General features: G+C 37.7%; 1 protein-coding gene across 2 annotated transcripts in view; it reads left to right on the top strand.

Moving 5' to 3' along the window:
- Positions 1 to 20,187, top strand: part of RUNX1T1 (RUNX1 partner transcriptional co-repressor 1) — a gene marked incomplete at its 5' end in the record, with an annotated part of 111,482 nt that overhangs the window by 72,763 nt on the left and 18,532 nt on the right. For both annotated transcript variants that reach the window (XM_084282890.1, XM_084282889.1), the window contains 4 exons: positions 2,613 to 2,794; positions 10,449 to 10,699; positions 11,983 to 12,068; positions 12,735 to 12,936. In XM_084282890.1, coding sequence (XP_084139016.1) covers positions 2,613 to 2,794; positions 10,449 to 10,699; positions 11,983 to 12,068; positions 12,735 to 12,936 — 721 coding nt within the window. The remainder of the gene's footprint in view (positions 1 to 2,612; positions 2,795 to 10,448; positions 10,700 to 11,982; positions 12,069 to 12,734; positions 12,937 to 20,187) is intronic.

Here is a 20,187-nt window from a genome sequence, read left to right as displayed (position 1 = left end):
CCTGCATAATCCTTTATGTCCAAGGCCATTTGGGTTTAAGAGTCTGTATATAAGTATGCTTGAGTTACCTTTGGAGTTACCTCTCTTCTTGGTCACAGTATGGACAATGTTAATGCTTCCAGCCCCCTAAAAACTAGTTCTTTTTGGTTTGGTTAGGTTTGGTTTAAAATAAACATTACAATTGATATTATTTATGTATTTTGCTTTCTGATAAACTAATTAGTTTTACTGTAAGACTTGGCAAACTTTTTTTTTTTTTTTGTATTTATGTCTTTAGAAGACTGGAAATAGTTGTGTTGAGCTAAATCTCTTTCACATACTGCTTTTCTTCAGTTTAATTTCAGTTTAAATCTTCATCTAAAAGCTGCTTGATGCCATTGTAAACCCAGAAGTCCTCTTCTAGATTATGAGGCACATAATTCATAGATTTTTTATAGTAACTTTTCAGGAGTATATGTTCTGGGCACATAAAATATGTTCAGTGCACTTAGAATAGAGATAAGTTTAATTACAAATCTGCATGTTTATGGTCAAAGAGTAAGAATGAACATTGCATTAGGATGAGGAAATGAATTAACATAGATCAAGGTTTTTGCTAGCCAGTTCAAAATTTGGTTGACTCCAGGAGTATCCATGCATGAAGTATGTCTCTTTGGTTTGTGGTAGTGGATAAGGAACGCAAATGTGTTGTTTTCCTTGATTTCTCGTCTTTCAAGTGGAAACTTCAAAGCATTTCTACCTCACAGAAATCCTGTGATGATGAAGTGTTCTCATTTTCCAAGAATGTACTGCTATGGAAATCCTGGGTTTGATCCTATTATTTTCTCCAGATTTTTTATTTTATTTATTATTATTATTATTTTGTAAATCTATGTAAAATTATGCAAACATTTTCTGCCACATGAGGCAGTGCAGATAGTTAGATGTTGTGACTTTGATTCTCTGTGAGCTTTTAGGGAAAAACAGACAAATAAGCAAATAAAAATAAGTGAAAAGCCATGCTCACCAAAGCATTCAGTATGTTTCCCCACTATGTGGCAGCCCTGGACAAAACCAAATTAATGATAATAACAGTAGGAAGATATTTTTTTCGTAATTTTACAAAATATTTGTGTTCTATGGAGGTCTGACAAGACCTCACATTCCCATGAGGTCCTTCTTCCCATCCTAACATGAACAACTAATTTTTTTGTTTATTTGTTTGTTTTCTGTTGAAAGCCTTATACATACTAACCCTATACACTAACCCTATTCTGGTATTTTTATTGCACAGGGGATCTTCTCTTATGGTATAGCAACAGGTGCCTGGAGCATTTACCTTTTTTACAGTAGTAGCATAGTAATCTCCCAGGCCCCTTGGCTCAAAACTTTCCAGAACATTTCCTTTTTATGCTTGATTCCCATAGTGTTAGTTTCAGAACTCTTTGGCTTAAGAACTATTTTTCTATTAAAAAAAAAAAAAAAAAAAGAAAGAGAGAGAGATTTTTTTTTTCCCCTGCAGGAGCTCCTTTAAAAGCAAAGGGGATCATTAGAGTTCGTTGTCTTACATCCAGTTATTAAAGGTCATGAAATGTAGTCTCATACCTGAAATTCCCTAGGCAGTGGTCATTGTGCACTTGGCAAGGAAGAAAGGATGTCAGGGCACATCACTTTGTGGCACACATAAGTGGGTAAAAAATAACTGGGTTGTCTTAGTATCAATGTATGATTGTGCTGCAAAGAGAGAAGAAGTTTCCCAGGATGTGTAACTGTCTCCTCCAAGGGAAAGGACAGTTCTACATCAGTCCCAAATTTGGTGAATAATACAGCAACATATGACCCCTGTACAGAAAAACGTGCCACCCAGGGATCAATAAGCTTTTTCAATACTCTTTGAGAACTGGTACTCTCCAGCCTGCGACCCAGCTCCCAGTGGGGTCCCTAGAAAAAAGCTAAAAATACTTCAGGCTGTGTCTGGTAAGGAGGAGGGATGTGGCCCTCCAGGTGATTACCAGGAGCTCTGGAACATGAGATTGTATTGTAGTCTTTATCTGAATGTGTGACTGCAAGCTGATGGAAAAGCTGAGGGCAATTCTATTCTCCCCTTGGTTTTTAAAGGATGGTGACAGAGACAGCTTACAGAGCCACAGATCCTATGGTTTCTAAAGATTTCTAAGTACTAACTGGAGTCTGAATGGGAATTAATAGTGAAGAAGGTTTGCTAGCGGAAAACAAAGTGCTGCTCCGTAGGAGCTCAGGTTTTGGATAGTAAGGATGTAGATGGTAAGGAAGTAGATAGTAAGGAAGGAGACGAAATGAGCCAGAGCAGTGTTTTTTCCTCTTTCAAATATGTGGAACTCAGACCTAGTTTTCTTGCATATTTGCATTTTCGTTTTCCATTTTTGTAAGTTAGCTCCCATTCTTTCATGCACACTTGGCACAGCCACAACTGACCCTGTAGCAAGGCTGTCTGCTGTCAGGCAGATAACCACAGCAAACCTCATGCAGGACTCATGTAACAGGTTCATCCCACAGTGTGTTTCCCACTGATTTCTAATTTTTCTGCTTTATCCTTGTTGAAACTGCATGTGAGCCACCCGGCCACCCCTGTAATGTGTGCAACACTCTTGCAGGCCAATCTGCCCCTGCTGCAGCGGGAGCTGCTGCACTGTGCAAGGCTAGCCAAGCAGAACCCAGCCCAGTACCTCGCCCAGCACGAACAGCTGCTTCTGGATGCCAGCACCACCTCACCTGTTGACTCCTCAGAGCTGCTTCTCGATGTGAACGAAAACGGGAAGAGGCGAACTCCAGACAGGTGAGAATGACTGCGCCTTTTGCACTCCGGGTAGAAGCGTCTGGCGGATCCAGCATGCTGAGCCTTGCCAGCAAGGGGTGGGCACCTGGGGGGAGTTGGGCTGGCATGTGCAGTGCCAGGACAGGAGGCACTGGTCACAAACTGTGTCTCAGAAGGCTCCCCCTGAGCACCAGGAGCACTTCCATGCTGTGTGGGTGAAGGAGCCCTGGCACAGGCTGCCCAGAGGCTGTGGTGTCTCCTCCCTGGAGCCCTTCAGAAGCCGCCTGGATGTGGTTCTGGGCACCCTGCTCTGGGTGTCCCTGCTTGGGCACAGGTGGCACCAGGTGGCCTCCAGAGGGTTCTGCCAGCCTCGGACACTCTGGGAGTCTGTGTCCTTGGTATAGGTCTTTTCTTCATGACATCTGTGCAGTAGCCAAACTACCTTCGTGTACTGGTGTACGTATGTATTTATATGCACAAACTGACTCATGCAGCAAAATCACTTGAGAACACAACATCGCCATATTTACATTGCAATAATATTGACCAGACAGTTCCACACTAACCATTTTGGTTCGTAATATAACTGTGAAGCGTAAAGTAAATAATTCTATACATAACTCCTTTGTATTTAAGGTTTTGTTGGATAAATATTAAATATGGGGGAGGTGGCTAGGCACTCATATTGGGAAGTTTAAGGCATGTTCCAGAGTGTAGTCAGGGATTTGATTCCTTCTGCTATACCATGTTTTATGCACAGCATAAGGATATGTTTAACATTTGTTCCAAACAGGAGAAATGTTCACTGAAATCTGTTGTATTGTTGAGCTGAGAAAGAGTCTGTGCAGAAACAGTGAGTGAGTGCTTGTGTGTACAGTAGCTTCAGGGATATGGAACAATTCTTTTTTCTTTTTTTTTTTTTTTTTTCCTTATTCAAGTAAAAGTTCTCTGTTTAGTATTACAAGAAAATGAATATTGTGGTTGTTTATTTTCAACTGTCTTCCTCTGATAGTGTTAGAAAGTCAGTTAGCATATAAATCTTACATTTTGGAGGCCCAAACATTGAATTTACTCTTAGTTTTGTTTGCCACAGATTCTATAGTGTGAAAAACTTTTATAATGCTGTTCTGCCAAATACCACTACCTGCATGTACAAGGCATTGCAGATGTCCCAGTTATCCTTTAAACGAGTAAGGTGAAGATTTGCATGGTCGAGAAGGATTGCGGTTTTATATACATGTGGTGTTTTTACCGTGCTAGGCAGCTAAACCCCACAACCGCTCTCTCACTCCCCCTCTATTTAGATGAGGAGGGGGAGAAGTAAAGCAAAGAACAACTCACGGGTTGAGATAAGGATAATTTAATTAAAGGAAATAATAATAATAATAATAAAGATTATTATGAACTAAACAATTTAACGAAAGGGAAATAAAAAGGGAAAGGGGAATGGGGAGGGGGAAAGGTAAAATAAAAAGAAGTGAAGAAAACAAACAAATAAAATAAATGAAGACTATGTGGAAGTGCAGAGGAAAGAAATTACTCTCTACTTCCCACAAATGAGCGATGATTGACCACGTCCTTGAAGCAGGGCCTTGAAGCACGTAGCCGGAGGACCGACGTTTTCACAACGAGAGCCCACCCCTCCCCTCTTCTTCCTGTTTCCACCTTTTATTGCTGAGTGTGACATCACATGGTATGGAATATCCCTTTGGTTGGTTTAGGTCAGCTGCCCTAGTGATGTTTCTCTTCTCACTTTTTGCCCACCCCCTAGGAGGGTTAGAGAGAGGCCTGATGCTGTGCCAGTGCTGCTCAGCAGTAGACACAACACTGGTGTGATAACACTGCTGTTCCAGCTACAAGTGCAGAGTACAGCACTGTATGGGCTGCTGCCGGGAAAGTTAACATTCCAGCCAGACCCAGTATGTCATGAAGTTTTTGGGTGGAGACAGGCCATCATAACACAAAGCATATAGGTAAAATGGAGATAGTCATGATATCAAGGCTAAGTCTTGAAAATGTGTGCGTAGTAAAACTTAAAGGAATTCATAGCCATACGTGAACAGTAAGATTTAAAGTAACTTAGCCATTAAATAAAAGAAAATGTCAAAGTATTTGAAATTGATATGCTTTAGATGTTGTTTCAGGGAAATCCCTATGAGCCAGCAAGAATATAAAGATACCAGCAGAGAAACCCTTCTCTTTTTTCACCAGTTTTTCCTGATGGCTAAGCTGAACTGAAGCAGCCATTGGTGTTACACAAACTTCCTAGCTGAATCTAAAAAAGAGGATTAGTTTTTAGACATTTTCCATGTAGTCTCTTACTTCAAGCAAAGAGATAACATTTCCAAAGCAGAAATTTAGCTCCCTGGGGCAGTTCTGCTGCATATCCTCAGTCTTTGCAGAGTAGTGTACCAAACATCTGTGCACTGCAGGGAATAAAGGACTCTTAAAATCTAGTGAATCTTGTGAATAACTTAAATATCAGCATGATGTAGTCCAGTGTCAGTAGCAGACATGGTGTTTTGCCTACAAATAGATAGACACGTTGAATTATCTCCTAAGCCCATGAGGCTTGGCAGAGAGTACTGAGGAGAGGAGGGACGTGCCTTCCTGATAGCCTTACCTTACTTGTTTGCTGTTAACAGCAGTACTACTTGCTTCTCCCATATGACCATAAAGTGAAAATAAGCAATAAAGCCTTTCCTTTGTTTTTCTTCATTAGCATTCAGTAATAATACTCACCCCCTTTGAGTCCCAGTTTGACAGTGCTGAGTTTCAGTTGTTTTGTAGTAAGTGCTGTCTCACCTATGTTGTGTGTGGGAGAGATGGATGGTGAAGACTGGTCAGGGAAGTTTGCAGTGAAAAGGCTCCATTAGAGCAGAAAGGGCTTGAGGAGTAGACCACAAGGGGATCAGCAGATCAGGAGAATATTGAATTTTAAAGTATTTTAATTACAACTCAGTCCTAGACCTAGGGGTATTTAAGTCTGTTTTATGGATTTTGTTCTCTATGTTAAAAATGTGCTTTTGAAACACTGTCCTTGAGGACATGCCTTTGCCTTTACATCTGAGGTCTCTCTCAGACTCCTTCCAGCTCAGGGGGTCTCCAGTTCCTCTCCATGTAGTAGTGCAGCTTTTAGGGCATGCTGTGGGAGAAATACAGAGAGTAAGCTTTGGGAAGTTGCACATGGGTGGGAGTGCATTGCATGGTGGGACTTGCACGCTGTGCTGTTGGATGTCCACCATCTCCTTGGTGTGAGCTGCTGAAACGATTAGCCGGTAGCTTCTGTTGATGCTCACTTTAAATTAGGCTCCTTAATTCTGAGGAAGTGGCATTTCAGAGAGATGCACGTTTCTTTTTTTGACCCTCAGGTTCTTTGACTGTCATCTGAAAAGAGCTGGAAGGACTGCCCAATTCATCTATTGGAATGGTTCCTTGAGCTTAAAAATATATTTATATATATTTTTACAGTATCAAATAGCCCCATCAGTGGTTAAATGTGCCTGGATATCTGTTGTCCATGATTACAGCTATACAAAACAAATATGAAGATCATGCTGTAGTTTTGGCTAAATCAAGTTCAGTGGCATTGTTTTGTGCACTCAAGAACATTTGTACTGCATATCTAATGAAAAGAACAGGATCCTGTTGGGAAGATTCTTAAATTTACTTGATGGGAGTTTGCATACCTTTAAATTTGAGTAATGTAAGTGAACAAACCACAAAAAACTGTCTTCATAGTCAGAACATGCATAGAGTGAGTATGGAAACCAAATACTTCTCTGGCTTTATACTAATTAAGCTATTAATTATTTTAATTGTTTACACAGAAGTAGGAGGAAACATCTGGAAATATGTATACCTTTTGTTTAGATGTCTAAGTAGATTTCAAATACACTAATAAAAATACAGTGTATTAGGTATTAGGCATCGTTTAAGAGGAGGGATTGCTACGACTCTGTTGCTAAAATATGGAAAAAAAAAAGTCTGAAAGGCATTTTCTTTCCAGGGGAGCTAGATGAATTTGGAACAATTTTGTTTGGAGATGTGCTTCTCACTAAAGTAAATTGTGGTATCTTTTTCACTTCCCATGGGAAATGGGATGTGTGTGTATATACACAGTATATAAAGTATATTTAATATATGTATATAATATATAGATTTGTATGCATATATATATTAGATATACGCATGTGTATATTAGAAATATACACACACATCCGTCCATATTTACATTTTTCTTTCAAGCACAGATATCTACATAGTGTTGACTTGAATAGAGGTAAAATATATTAAGGGATTAGGTGAAGGAAGTGGAGTGAGTGTGTTGTAGATAAATACATGCGCCTCTTGATTTCTTTTTCTTATAGAAAATGCATCTACATGCAGTAATTCTTTCTGCTTATGGTTTCATAACCTTTTTTGCATACAAGTTTTCCAGTTCTAGTTATTTATCTGCCTATCCAAATCTACTGTATGTGGGGTTTTATAGAGCAATCTGACAGCAGAGCTTCGTGTTTTACTGAATGTTTTCTTGGTGCATATGGTCTGACACGGATGAGCAGCCACGGTGAGATTTTGGAGTCTATTAAACTAGCTCATTAAAAAGATCAATCTGTTTCTGTAATAACACTGGGAACCATCAGTCACTGCAAGAGAGAAAAACTGACACCTGAGGAGACAACACATTTTAGTAATTTGTTCATGACATGTCATGAACAAAGTGTTCGCTATATTTTGTTTACAACTTTTGGAGTTTACATTCTATGCTAGTAAAGCAAAGGGACTTGGACCAATATGAGTTTTTATTTTGGTGAATGAATGCTTAGTTATAAATAACATTTTAAATACATTAACTACAAAAGAGTTTTTGCTGAGTAGTCATCCTTTGAGGTTGCTAGAAAAGATTGTATGGCAGAGGAGCATGTCATATAATGGTTCTACATTTATGACAGCTACCTATAAAGTAGGTATAGGATATTTTAAGGAAAAAAAAATCTAAAAAAAATCTCTAATTTTGAGTGAGAAGAAAATCAAAGTGGTTGTGATTGTTTTGTGCCTTTAAAAAGTGATGTTGTAGTTGCTGTACCATTGGCACCGCTGACAGTGAATTCATGTAGAAGGTACCTTTGCACATGGACCAACTAAAATAACTCTGTTAAGCAAGTATTTTTTTTTTTGAAGAAGCTCCTCCACATCTCAACAAGGTGTGAAGGATAGTCACAGCAGTTACAGCTATGCTCCTTGTAAACTATGTGCCATATTGAGGAATTTTAAAAGACTTTTCTTAATGGTTAACAAGACAATATTTATCTCTTCCGTAACACGGAACTATAAACAAAATCAGTACTTTTCCCAACAAAACATTATCAATATGCTGGCATATTGTCCAAGCTAATGCTGTGCATTTCATTTAAGTTAGTTAAGTACAGAACATTCCTAGAAAACACACAGAAGTATCTGTACAGTAAGGTGCAAATATGAACATTTATATGAAAATATGTGGTTTTGCCATCTAACTATAGTGCAGAAAAGCAAAATTAGATTTCCTTAGATTGTTTTCCTACTTGCTACACTTTTAAATTTGCTTTTTCTACACTGAGCTATCAAAAAAGGCCAATTAATAAATCACAGTTTCTGCTTTTTTTCCCTGTCTGTGTTAGTGACCGTTCTAAACCTAACAAACAGAAAAAATGGATAGCTTGGCTTGTACATACAGGAAAGTCCGTATTTTGCTTGCGTAGTATTTTTACAATTGAAAGACCTGGATATTGAGCTTGAGTTTCTGCAAAGAAAACACACACCAGCAACTAAATAGAAAAATTGTCTTGGAGGGATGTCAAAAACATCACTACCTATTGAGAGTTATTGCAAGCAGTTCCATCATGCCAAGAGTCATTAAAAATATATCATGGTCCTCAGCTTTTCCTGATGAGGAGTTTTCACAGCCACCCTGCATTTGTTTTGGAACAAGGTATATATTCTGCTTTAACAAAGTATATCTTTTATATCTCTGCCCAAAATTAGAACAGCTGTCCTGCTGTATTGGTGAAAGCTTTTTCCCTCTTTGCCAAGTTCAGGTATAATATGTATACCTGCAGCTTCTCTGGCATTAGTGATTGTGGTGAGGGACCTGGAAAATCTCCTTACTCCTTCTGAAAACAGTGCAACCCATCTTTTCATTTCCTGCTGGTAATTGCTAGATCTTACTTTGATCCTCTCTCCCAGTGGATATTGGCAAAGATTTGTTTTTTCCCTTCCTCTCATTGAGATTAAAGGAGAACCTACTGAGAGGCAACAATTAATACATCGAGTGTTTCTCCAGAGATAGTCCCTCAAGGTTGGTTGGTTTGGGGGAGGGGTTCACTGAAGGGCATTTGGGTTTCTTTTCCTGCTTAACAGCAGGCAAACAAGAAAATTAGATCAAATTGACATTCCTGTCAAAATGACAGAAAAATGAGTTAGGCTTTTTATTACTAGGAAGATATATTATGCCATCCATAAATAATGGAGCAGAAAGTTCTTTTTAAGAAAGGCTAGAATATGTCAGATATTTAATAAAGATTTTTGGAGGGAGGGACTCGATCTCAACAGTTTGACATAGCCTTTCTGTTCAAAGCTGATTTTGTAAGTTTTGTTTATTGCAGTGATAAAAACAGCTATACTTTGGTGAAATGAGCTTTTCTAAAATGAGGTGTGAACCCTAGAACGAACTCTAGTCTTTCTTTATACTTTGTTTTAATAGAAAATTATTTCAGTGTGGGTTCCAGGTTGTCACTTTTTTAGGCAGAGGTGCAAGACAGAGGTGTTGGAAATAGCAGATTGTGATTAGAATTAACAAGAATCTCTAATGCAAAAAACTGCCATTCTCCCTGGTAGCTCTCCAGAGTTGCCTGAGCATAAAAACCTTGTCTGAGAGTAATGGAGTGGGGAAATCTTGAATGTTATTGTGGACTTGAGTCTGACCACATCTTCCTGCAAAATTAATGACAGGCACAGCACCTCTGACTGAAATAACCAAGTTGGTGCAAAAAATCTCTGAGGAATTATGCATTATCTGAAGTTATTCTTGCTCTAAGCCTCTGTGCAACACTGATCTAGGAAGCTGCTGTTAATGTGGTATTCCACTTCTTGATAGGAACTCATCCTGGCATTAAGAATAGCTGAGGCTCAGCATACTGAAAATGCTACCTTAAGACTTCATGATGTCCTCTTTTTTTTTTTTTTTTTTTTTTTTTTAATAGAGAGAGGGAACAAAACACATTTATTTAGCTGAAAAAAGTCCCCCGACCACCATATCCTCTAGCACTATTGAAAGTGGGAATTGTTTGGCCTCTATGTATTGGCGGATTGCTGCAGCTCTGTGATTCTGTGTACACCCACCTGATCACCGTGTGATTCCAGTGAATGCTTCTCGCTCTCCAGCTCAACTCTTCAAGCTGTTCCATCTGCAGGATGACTCTGCTAGTTATTCTCAAGTTATGGAGACAGTTAGACAAGGTGTATGTCCATTGCATATTTGAAGTAAGCAATGTTACAACATGTTCTGCACCACTCATTTGGAGAGCTAAAGAACAAGCTCTAGATCCTAAAGTTTCCCATGTAGGTGGGCATGCACGTTCCTAGGCAGATCTTCTCACAAAGTGAATTAAAGTTCCTTTGCTTTATTTTTCAGAACCAAAGAAAATGGCTTTGACAGAGAGCCTTTGCACTCAGAGCATCCAAGCAAGCGGCCCTGCACTATTAGCCCAGGCCAGCGGTACAGTCCAAATAATGGCTTATCTTATCAGCCCAATGGTCTGCCTCATCCCACCCCACCTCCACCTCAACATTATCGTTTGGATGATATGGCCATTGCCCACCACTACAGGGACTCATACAGACACCCCAACCACAGGGACCTCAGGGACAGAAACAGACCTATGGGTAAGGCATGTTGATTTTCTGCATTGTTTTTTCTGAGGTTTCTTTTTCTCATGTAACTATTATGTGTTTTGTACATATTGTTTGTTTGTTTGTTTTCTGGTAAAAATATACCTGCCCTTCAGAGGTAACCTTTATAACTGTCAGTCTAGCTGCTCCTGATGATTTTATTGCAGATTTGCATTTGTAAAAGTGGACTGAACTGTGCCTTTACTACACTCTAAAGCAAGACTCAGAAGGAGAAGGAACCCCTGCTCTCACAGCTTCATAGATGACATGGACACGCAGGTGTCTGGCAGGCAAGGATAGGTAGAGCATCTTATTTTTCTTCTAATGCCACATTTGCGGCAGTAACAAAATTAGTATAGCTTGCTTTCATTGTAAATTAGAGGGAAGTTATTAGCCTTTGGAAAAATGTTTCCTATGTGACACCTCAAGTGTGCATTGTGTCGTGGGGATGTCTGCAGAGGATGCATACAGCAGAAGCACCACACCCTGTGCAGGACTGTGCTGGCAGCACACATTGCTTTATGGGGATGTCTGATGCTCTTGGATTTGCCTGGCTTGCTTTACATCTGCACATACTATTCTTGCTTCTTTTAAACAATTCTTCAATAAAAGAAGAACATTTACAAATACTCAGCATCTGCATAGAGGAAGCTAAACAAGAAGCAAGTGTCAGTTCCTCTGAGTGTTGATAATAAATACTGACTTGGTTCTATCATGTTGTCAGCTGCTGTGATGTATGTGCTGCATTTTAACCACATGTTGTTTAAAACATCTGTGAAGGGATGAACCCTTAATGATGTTCTGTTGACATGGCAGTAATTACTGCATTTAGTGAAATAACATTAAGTTTATACTAATATTTTTCCAACTTTCTGAAGTACAGCTAGTATTTGAGAGAGTTACCAAATAATTGTCTTGCTGACTTCAGGTAGCTCAAATTAAAAATTATACATTATTGTATAAATAAAAAAGAGTTATGTTCATATTTGAGAGGTCATCTTGCAACCTACAGAACTTGCAGAACTGAAGACAGTACACTGAGTAAACAGTAGCATCTAGTGTGTGGAAAATTGCTAAAGAGAACTTAAAGCATAGTTTTTAAGTAACCATTTATTTTTATGGTGGCATCCTTATACTAGACCAGGTAATGTATGGTATGTATGTAGTCATATGTCCAATGGGCTCTTCTTTCTTTTTTTTTTTTTTTTTTCTTTTTTTTTTTTTTTTTCCCTAGAGGACACCCAACACTGTAAACATGATTTGCTCCTTTTTGGCAGGGTTGCATGGCACACGTCAAGAAGAAATGATTGATCACAGGCTAACAGACAGAGAATGGGCAGAAGAGTGGAAACACCTTGACCATGTAAGGGCTAAATGCACTCATGTATAATTGTCTAAAAGGAGTTCTATAAGACAGGGAGTTAAACTTTTTCTTTTAAAAAAATCTGAATTCCAGTACAAGTTTTGAGAACACTGGTGATTAAATATGGGGTCTTGGTGTACCCTGTCAGGTAGCTCATATTATTAGGCCTTGCTGTTCAAACATATATTGCAGTATCCTAATTATTACAGACTGCCAAATGGGGAATGGACTCCACTCTATAAACACTAGATCTGGGTCATATGACCACTTGGCCTTGGAACTAGTTAATTGGATTTTATTAGCTCTTACAACATTTCCAGATATCAGTTCTGGACCAGATCTCCTGGCCTTTGTAGTGCCATGCGATACTGGTGGTAGGATACAGTCCTTTCAGTCTTCTCCTCCACTCCTTCTCCCTTTTTTCCAGAAATGTATATCTGTGTAGATATGGAAGCCTACACCTTTAAGATCACCAGTTAAACAGGAAGGGATCATTATTCTTAACTCAAGACTAGAATTTTTCAGATGTAGTTGAAAGAACGGGGAGAGACACCTTCATTCTTAAAACCCGTGTACTCAGCACATGAATGTTTTCTTTATTTTAATGTCAGTTTATGAATAAAATTATCTTTTTCATTTCTCTGCTCCATCCACTGCTGTGACTAGCTGTTAAATTGTATAATGGACATGGTGGAAAAAACTAGGCGATCTCTCACTGTACTACGGCGATGTCAAGAAGCAGACCGTGAGGAGCTTAATTACTGGATACGACGGTACAGTGATGCAGAAGATTTAAAAAAAGGCGGTAACAGCAGCAGTAGTCATTCCAGACAGCAGAGTCCAGTGAATCCAGATCCAGTCACACTAGGTACAGTATGCTTGTTAAAATTGTTCACAGGTCTTGTTTCAGCTAAGCGAAGTGTTAGACAAAGCTTGTATTCGTTCTTCTGACTCTTCTCTAGTACTGATTAAATGCTCAATGCTACCTACTGAATTATTACTATATTACCATATAGTAATATATACTATTATGCTCTAATATAACCATATCTGAATTAAATATATGTAGTGGTTTAACCCGGCCGGCAGCTAAACACCACACAGCCGTTTGCTCACCCTCCCCCCTCCCTCTCTGGGATGGGGGAGAGAAACGGGAAAGTGAAGCCCGTGAGTTGAGATAAAGACAGTTTATTAAGACAGGAAAATAATAACTAATAACAACAACAATATTAATAACAACAATGATGATAATAGTACTACTAATAATAACATCTACAAACAAGTGATGCACAACGCAATTGCTCACCACCCACTGACCAATGCCCAGCCTAACCCCGAGCAGTACGGCCCCCTTCCCCGTCTAGCCACCCCTATATATTGTTTAGCATGACGTCAGATGGTATGGAATACCCCTTTGGCTAGTTTGGGTCACCTGTCCTGGGTCTGTCCCCTTCCAGCTCTTGCTGCACCCCCAGCCTGCCCATTGGCAGGACAGAGCAAGAAGCTGAGACGTCCTTGGCTTGGTGTAAGCACTGCTCTGCAACAATTAAAACGTCGGGGTGTTATCAGCACTCTTCTCATCCTAAGCCAAAACATAGCATTCTACCAGCTACTAGGAAGAAAATTAACTCTGTCCTAACTGAAACCAGGACAATATAATAGTCCCTAATAGTCTTATTTACATGTGAAATGGCTAGGGTTTGGTGGTAAGATTTGATAATTTGCTTTCCATTCAGAAATGTCTGAGGGTGGTTGGGCAGGAGAACAGCCTGTTGTGTAGGGGTGGCAGGGCAGTGAGAAGTGCACTAACCCTCCGTCCAACCTCCCTCCCTCCCTTGCCTACTTGATTAAGGAAATCTATAGGTGTTTCTTGATTGTTAGCATTGTGAAAACAAGGGCTTTAACCTTGTGAGATCAAATGATTTAAATGGGAAGTTGTCTTTTCTAAGGAAATGAAGGGAGGGAGATGTAAAGATAAGGGCGTTTCTTGGCTGTACTTGGTTTCCATATAAGAAAGAAATAGCAACATCTGCAATGCCCACAACCGAACACACGCAATTCTCTGTGTCTACTGCTGCAGCTCATGCAGTGATGTTCAGGATAGTTTGGGTACTGCTTGCGTTCCAATTACACAGAGCAATGCAGAGTTCAGTTCAAGTGCAAAGCCCACCTACAAGTAGACTAAGCAGTTGGATGTTCATCCCATGCAGAGATTAATAGTCACGCTTGTAAAGTAAAAACTTCTCTAGGGTGACTCTGCTGTATAAACAAAAGATTTTATTGCGTGCAAATAATAAATATGTAATTTATTAATATGTTGGCCTGCTTCTGCCTCATCCCCTTACTTTTATGGCAGGTGAAATAAAGAAGCACGTCCTGGTGATGATGCCTTTTAATTGTTCTCTGTAATTTTGAAGAGAACAACAAACTATGATTGCTTGTCTGAGACACATCTTTTAAAAAAATAATTGCCCACTATCATCAAACACTATCTACTTAAAATCATCATATGCCATTGGATGTATGTATTATTTCACAACTGTATTTCATTTAAAACTGTTTTTGTCCTTAAAATAACTTATTAAATCTGTAATTTACTTAATTGCAAATATAGAAAGAGAAGAACAAATCTAATGCCTTTTCCATCTTCTTCTTGGTAAATCTGATATTTAGTGTCCCTTGATAACAAATGAAATTTTGTGTGTGTGTGTGTCAAGTGATCTTAGCCAATATAAATTAGCTTCAGTCAGTGAAAGGAGGGGTTATGGAAATGCTGTTCCCAACTTCACTAATAAGCCTAGTCCCTAGAGAAGCCCTTCTCAGAAAGAAGCGTTCAGGTAATGGCTTGTATGAATAGTGTTAAATGTAATGTAAAGAAAGGCTCATAAATATGACATTTGAAATGTCGATCACATCTGCAGCTTCGGGAAAAACACTTGTGAGGAAACCTCTAGATCAAAAACAGTGGCAGTCATCTCTACTAAAGCTATAATGCAAAAAGATCCAGGCCATGATGCTTGTAAGAATGGTTCATCGGTTAAAAAAATAATAATAATAAAAAAATAAAAATAAAAACGAAAGGCAAATGTGTTTTTGTAATTTCCCCAACAAACTGGAACTCAAGACTTTCACTAAAACTTTATAGATTTACAGTCCAAGAAAGATAGCCATAACAAAACCAGGAAAAGATAAAATGAAGATAAGACGTAATCAGATGCCTATTTTATTATTTTGTTTGGTTGGAAACAACAAAGTCTTTTTGTTTAAAAAGTTATAAGGCACAGCCTTTGTAGTCTGACATACTGCTCATCTCCGTAGTGCTATGGATAGAATTTAACTCATTGGAGTCAGTTAATTTCAATTTTAACATGCCACATTTCAGTTATTTGGCTTTAAAAACTACTCCCTTAGACTTGTGGACATGTAACTTGGATCACTTCAGTGATGTAGTATTCATATTAATCGTAAATATCGATAAGAAGTGCTTTTATGCCTGACATGTCAGGCACTTACCCGACACGTCAGATACTTACCTTAGAGTCTATGGAAATTTAATGATTATCTTTCTTCAAATCTGGTAGCAATCTAGTTAACTAAATGAAAACTCCAAACATTCAGAAATATAATAAAATTGAAGCAGTGTCTGTGGGTTTTGAGACATTTCTGTTTAGGGATTTATGTTTTAGTTTTGAAGTGAAAAAGAAGGGATTGAAAAATTTCTCCAATATTTTAATTACAGTGCCACAACATGTAAATATTGCTTTTTGCTAAATGGATTCTAAATGTCAGTGATTCCCTCCTTGTATTTTTTTTTTAAATGAGGTAATCCACCCTTTAAATCAATCTTGTCATCTCCACTAGTAAGAGGAGAAAAAACGGGGGCCATATGGCTACCATATCCATGCCTTTGTTTCTTTTTCTTTATGATTAAAATAACATCAATGAAGTGATATGTTCTCACTATAAACAATATGTCATGGTCTTCATCAATAGCTGTTGCTGAAGTACATACTTTCTAAGCTGAAATTTAGCATAGGTAGGTTGGATCGAAAGGAAAATGAAGAAAATTCTGGTCATTTTGAATCATTGGCCTTCTTTTTTTTCAGCAAGAAGTTTTTGTGCTGCTTTTAATTTGACATCCCTGTAAATCATTCTGAGCTTGACAGTTCCCAGTATCTGATGAGTACTTTCCTGTTGATATTTTTAATTAAGAAATCAAATAAAATATTTGATAATTAGTTTTAATGCAATGTAATCCAATACATGCATTAGCCAGTTACAACAGGTTACAAGATCCCATTATTTTCTGAGAGTGCGTTGAAGGTAAGATAGGCCCATTCATTTTAGTCTGAATAATACATGTTTATTAAAGTCTAAAAATGACTCAGACTTTATATATATTCACTTGATGAACTGTGATGGTCTATGAAGTAAATAATACATCATCTGACTCCTCCATTTCTGCTGAAGAATTTCAGTACTACATATTGCAACAGGACTGAAACACTTTCATCCTAATAGTGAATAATTACACATATCAGACAATGTATACTGAAATACACACAGTAGGATAAATTAAAGATGAGGGTTCTTCAACATCATGGGTTATAAACAAGATCTATAACCTTACTGAGTGCAGCTGTGGCTCTAGATAAGTGGTGTAGGCACACATCAGAAGGTTTGCAGCAATGCTGATATTTTCTATCTGTTGAATTTATCTGAATGGAAATCTTACAAAATAGAGTTTGAAATCTCCAACTCGAGAGTGCCAATGCCTGCAGGATTTGCCCCAGGAAGTACATGAACTCAGAAGTATATGAATTTGTTAAAAACACATAGGTTAGATACTTCTTAATAAATGTTAACCCTTTCAGAGTTTGTTTATATTTTATCAAAGGTTGTTTACCCAAGTTCTTTCGGCATTAGTCAGGGCACTCCTGCTGATATTTTTCTGTTTGTGCTGCGATTATAAAATCTTTCCTTTGCCATTTGCGGATAATCAACATTGCTGTGATACGCGTGATATTCTCAACATGAGCTAACAGGAATGCTGTGAATATCACAATAACATTTATAACTTGTAATTCTAGAATGTAAAGCTCCAGTAATACTGTCACTGATGATTTTAAATATTGCTCTTAATATGTTAGCTGCATGGGATGTTTGGGCTAGATTGTTGCGTAGTGAATTGGATGCTGTTGGGTAGGGCTACACCTGCAGAAACAGCATGCATTTGTATTCTTAGTATTCAGTTCTGACTTTCTTGGGACAATGGTAACTTTTATCCATTCCTTATACCCCTCTTGTCACTGTTGTGCTCTGCAAAAGAACTCACAGGTGGCACAGAAAAGGAAAAAATCTATTGCTGCTAGTTAGTGGAAATTGGATCTTGAGTGAGGATGAAGGACAAGATGGTCCAGTAACACAGTACCAGTGTGGTTTTCCTTTTCTTATTCTTTTTAAATGAGGCCACAACTAAATTTTTAACACAATTTCATGTATGTTCAAGGAGTGTTATATAAAGTAGCCACACGAATTAGGGGGCAAAGAAGGAATGATATACAAAGAAATGCTTGAAACTTATGTCCCCCAACAAAGTCAGCAAAGTAGTCTCATTCAGTATTATATCTCTTCAGATTTGTATCCCTATCATCCATTAGCTGGATTAGTACACTTCTGTGACTCTTATAAACAAGGCAGTGAATATTTATCAATTGCTCTGAGGAGTTTTTTCATTGTTGCCTGTGTACTACCAGTAGTGTTATATTTATTATAGGGTAGAATAATGTAAGACTTGCATATGTAAAGCATATATATTTGTATAAAAGCATACATTTATCATATATGAAACAATCTATTGGTTTTGGCCTGGCTACATGCAGCTTTAAGTATGCTTGAGCCCTAGTGTTCACAATGGCATGTAGGGCAATGTTGTTTCTACCAGTTTTTTCATAGAGACAATAAATTCTAAAAGATCCTCAAATGATTACCTGTTTATTCCCATTACTTACTATTTTGTAACTATAAGCTTCGATGTCATTATCCAGTGATGAAAACTTCTATTACTTTATATTTTCAATCCATCTTCTGTTCCTTCTTTCCAAATATGGATTGGGGTTTTTGGACACATCTTTTCCTTTTAAGTAATTTTATTCTGTTCTCTTATGTTTGGTTCTTACCATGTGAGAGTTCATCTCCTTTATTTGGTTCTAGCTTTTCATCTCGGTTTCACTTTCCAGATTCGTGTCTATTTCTGCTCTTAAAACTCCACATTTTTTATTTTGCTACTTGTAGTATTTATTCTTTTATCTTAAAACCATGAAAAATAGGTAATGTAAAAGGTTTCTACTTTCTGAACTTCAGAAGCATGATCAGTCAATTGACTGTTGATGACTCATATCCTCAAATGCATTCTTGGAATGAATACACCAGGGCCTTTATGAAACCTGGCACCATACTGTGACCTTAGGATTTTTTGGGAGTAAATGTTTTCTTCCTTATATAAAAATAAATAAATAAATAAAAATTAAAAAAAAAAAAAAATCCAGAATATACTAAAAATACTATTATTCTTCTATATATCTTACAAAATAATATAATGTCATTGTCTAGTATTCAATAATATGAGAATTATTAGAATATGAGGGATTAAACAGAGATCAATTTTTTATCTTTTCTTCATACTTATATGCGAGTTCAGCAGCTTTCTTCCTGAAAGTTATATTAAAACAAAAATTTCCAAAAACATTTTAGATTTAAAACTCTCTTTTATTTTTACTTCATTGAAGCTTTTTGTAGGCAGGTACTGGTTATCCTCATGTATATGTGCTTTTTATGTTCCTTTTTTGGGCTTTTTCACATGGTCAGGTAGGAGCCAGACTGATAATCTACAAGTGCTCTCAAACCATGCCTTGCTGTGAATTTCAAATGAATTCATTATCGTCCATTGTGTTAGTTTATTCTGTGTAATAACTTTAGAGCATTTTAACCATTAACAATTTTTTAAGTTCTGTCTGACACGTAAAATCTTTTCTGTATGAGCTGCCTTGTTGCTCCAGGTCATTCCTAATTTTGTTTGATATCATTCTGTTTCCTTCTAGGCAGGGTTTTATTTGACTTCTGGGTACTGCACTCAGTCAGTTAAAACAACGTATTCATCCTCATTGTGGCTTTTTTCAGCTGGCTTTTTTGTTCATTGTATCAGGGACTTTGCTTGACTGTGTTAATTTTGTTTGGAAGCTAGACTTCCAAGCCTGTTGAGATTTTTTGTGTTTTAGTTTTACTGATCAAGTTCTGTGATTCTTCATATGAAGCACAGCCTAGCTTAAAAATAATAATGAAAAATGTATATCTTCTGTTCATGTCCTGTAGTTTAGCCCCCAAAAGAAGATTGTTTTCATGGACTCATCACCACTGACTAAACAATAGCCATGTTAATAATATTTTTCTTGTTTGGAAAATATGTTTTTTATTATCTTTGTAAGTGCTTCTTGTCTTTTCTTGTGTGCCAGTCCAAACTATGGGAAAATCTCTCACAAGCTCTTGATTTAATTCTTCTTGCAGAGGATCTTATTCCTCATGTAAATAATTTGTGGTTGGAATAAGAGCTTGATTGATGTTTATGTTTTGGAAATTTTAACAATTAGCTGGCAATCTGGTCATTTATGTCATTGAATTCCATTTTTGGAAAGTCATGTGTACCAAAAAATCAGATCCACATCTCTTTATTTTTAATACTGAGTACCATGGTAGAGGGCTTAGACCAGGGCTATGATTCCCTTGCAGTGGAGAGTACTTTAAATTGCAGAAAAGAAATTAAACCCAAAATACAAGACATGAATGCAACAAAACCGTTGCTTTGCCACATTTGGAGTCTGTCTGTGTCTTGCAGTTATTGCAGGAAAAGCAAATAAGAATCCTTTTATTTTTCGCCTTTAGTCTTTCTGAGCTCTCAAGCAGAATTTTCTGCTGCCTCCTCTGTCCCTGGCTGAACTGGAACTGTTCCCATAGGTCCTAAAACCTACAAAGGATGGGAGAAGTGTACATAATAATATTTGTAGTTCCAGAATCATATAAGTCAACTGATACTGAGAATTTTCACATTTTCAACATCAGGGCT

The sequence above is a fragment of the Netta rufina genome, assembly GCF_964035555.1.
Source record: "Netta rufina genome assembly, chromosome: 2".
NCBI classification, from domain to species: domain Eukaryota; kingdom Metazoa; phylum Chordata; class Aves; order Anseriformes; family Anatidae; genus Netta; species Netta rufina.
The sequence above is the reverse complement of the archived record's forward strand: the minus strand, read 5'-3'. Positions and strand labels throughout refer to the sequence as shown.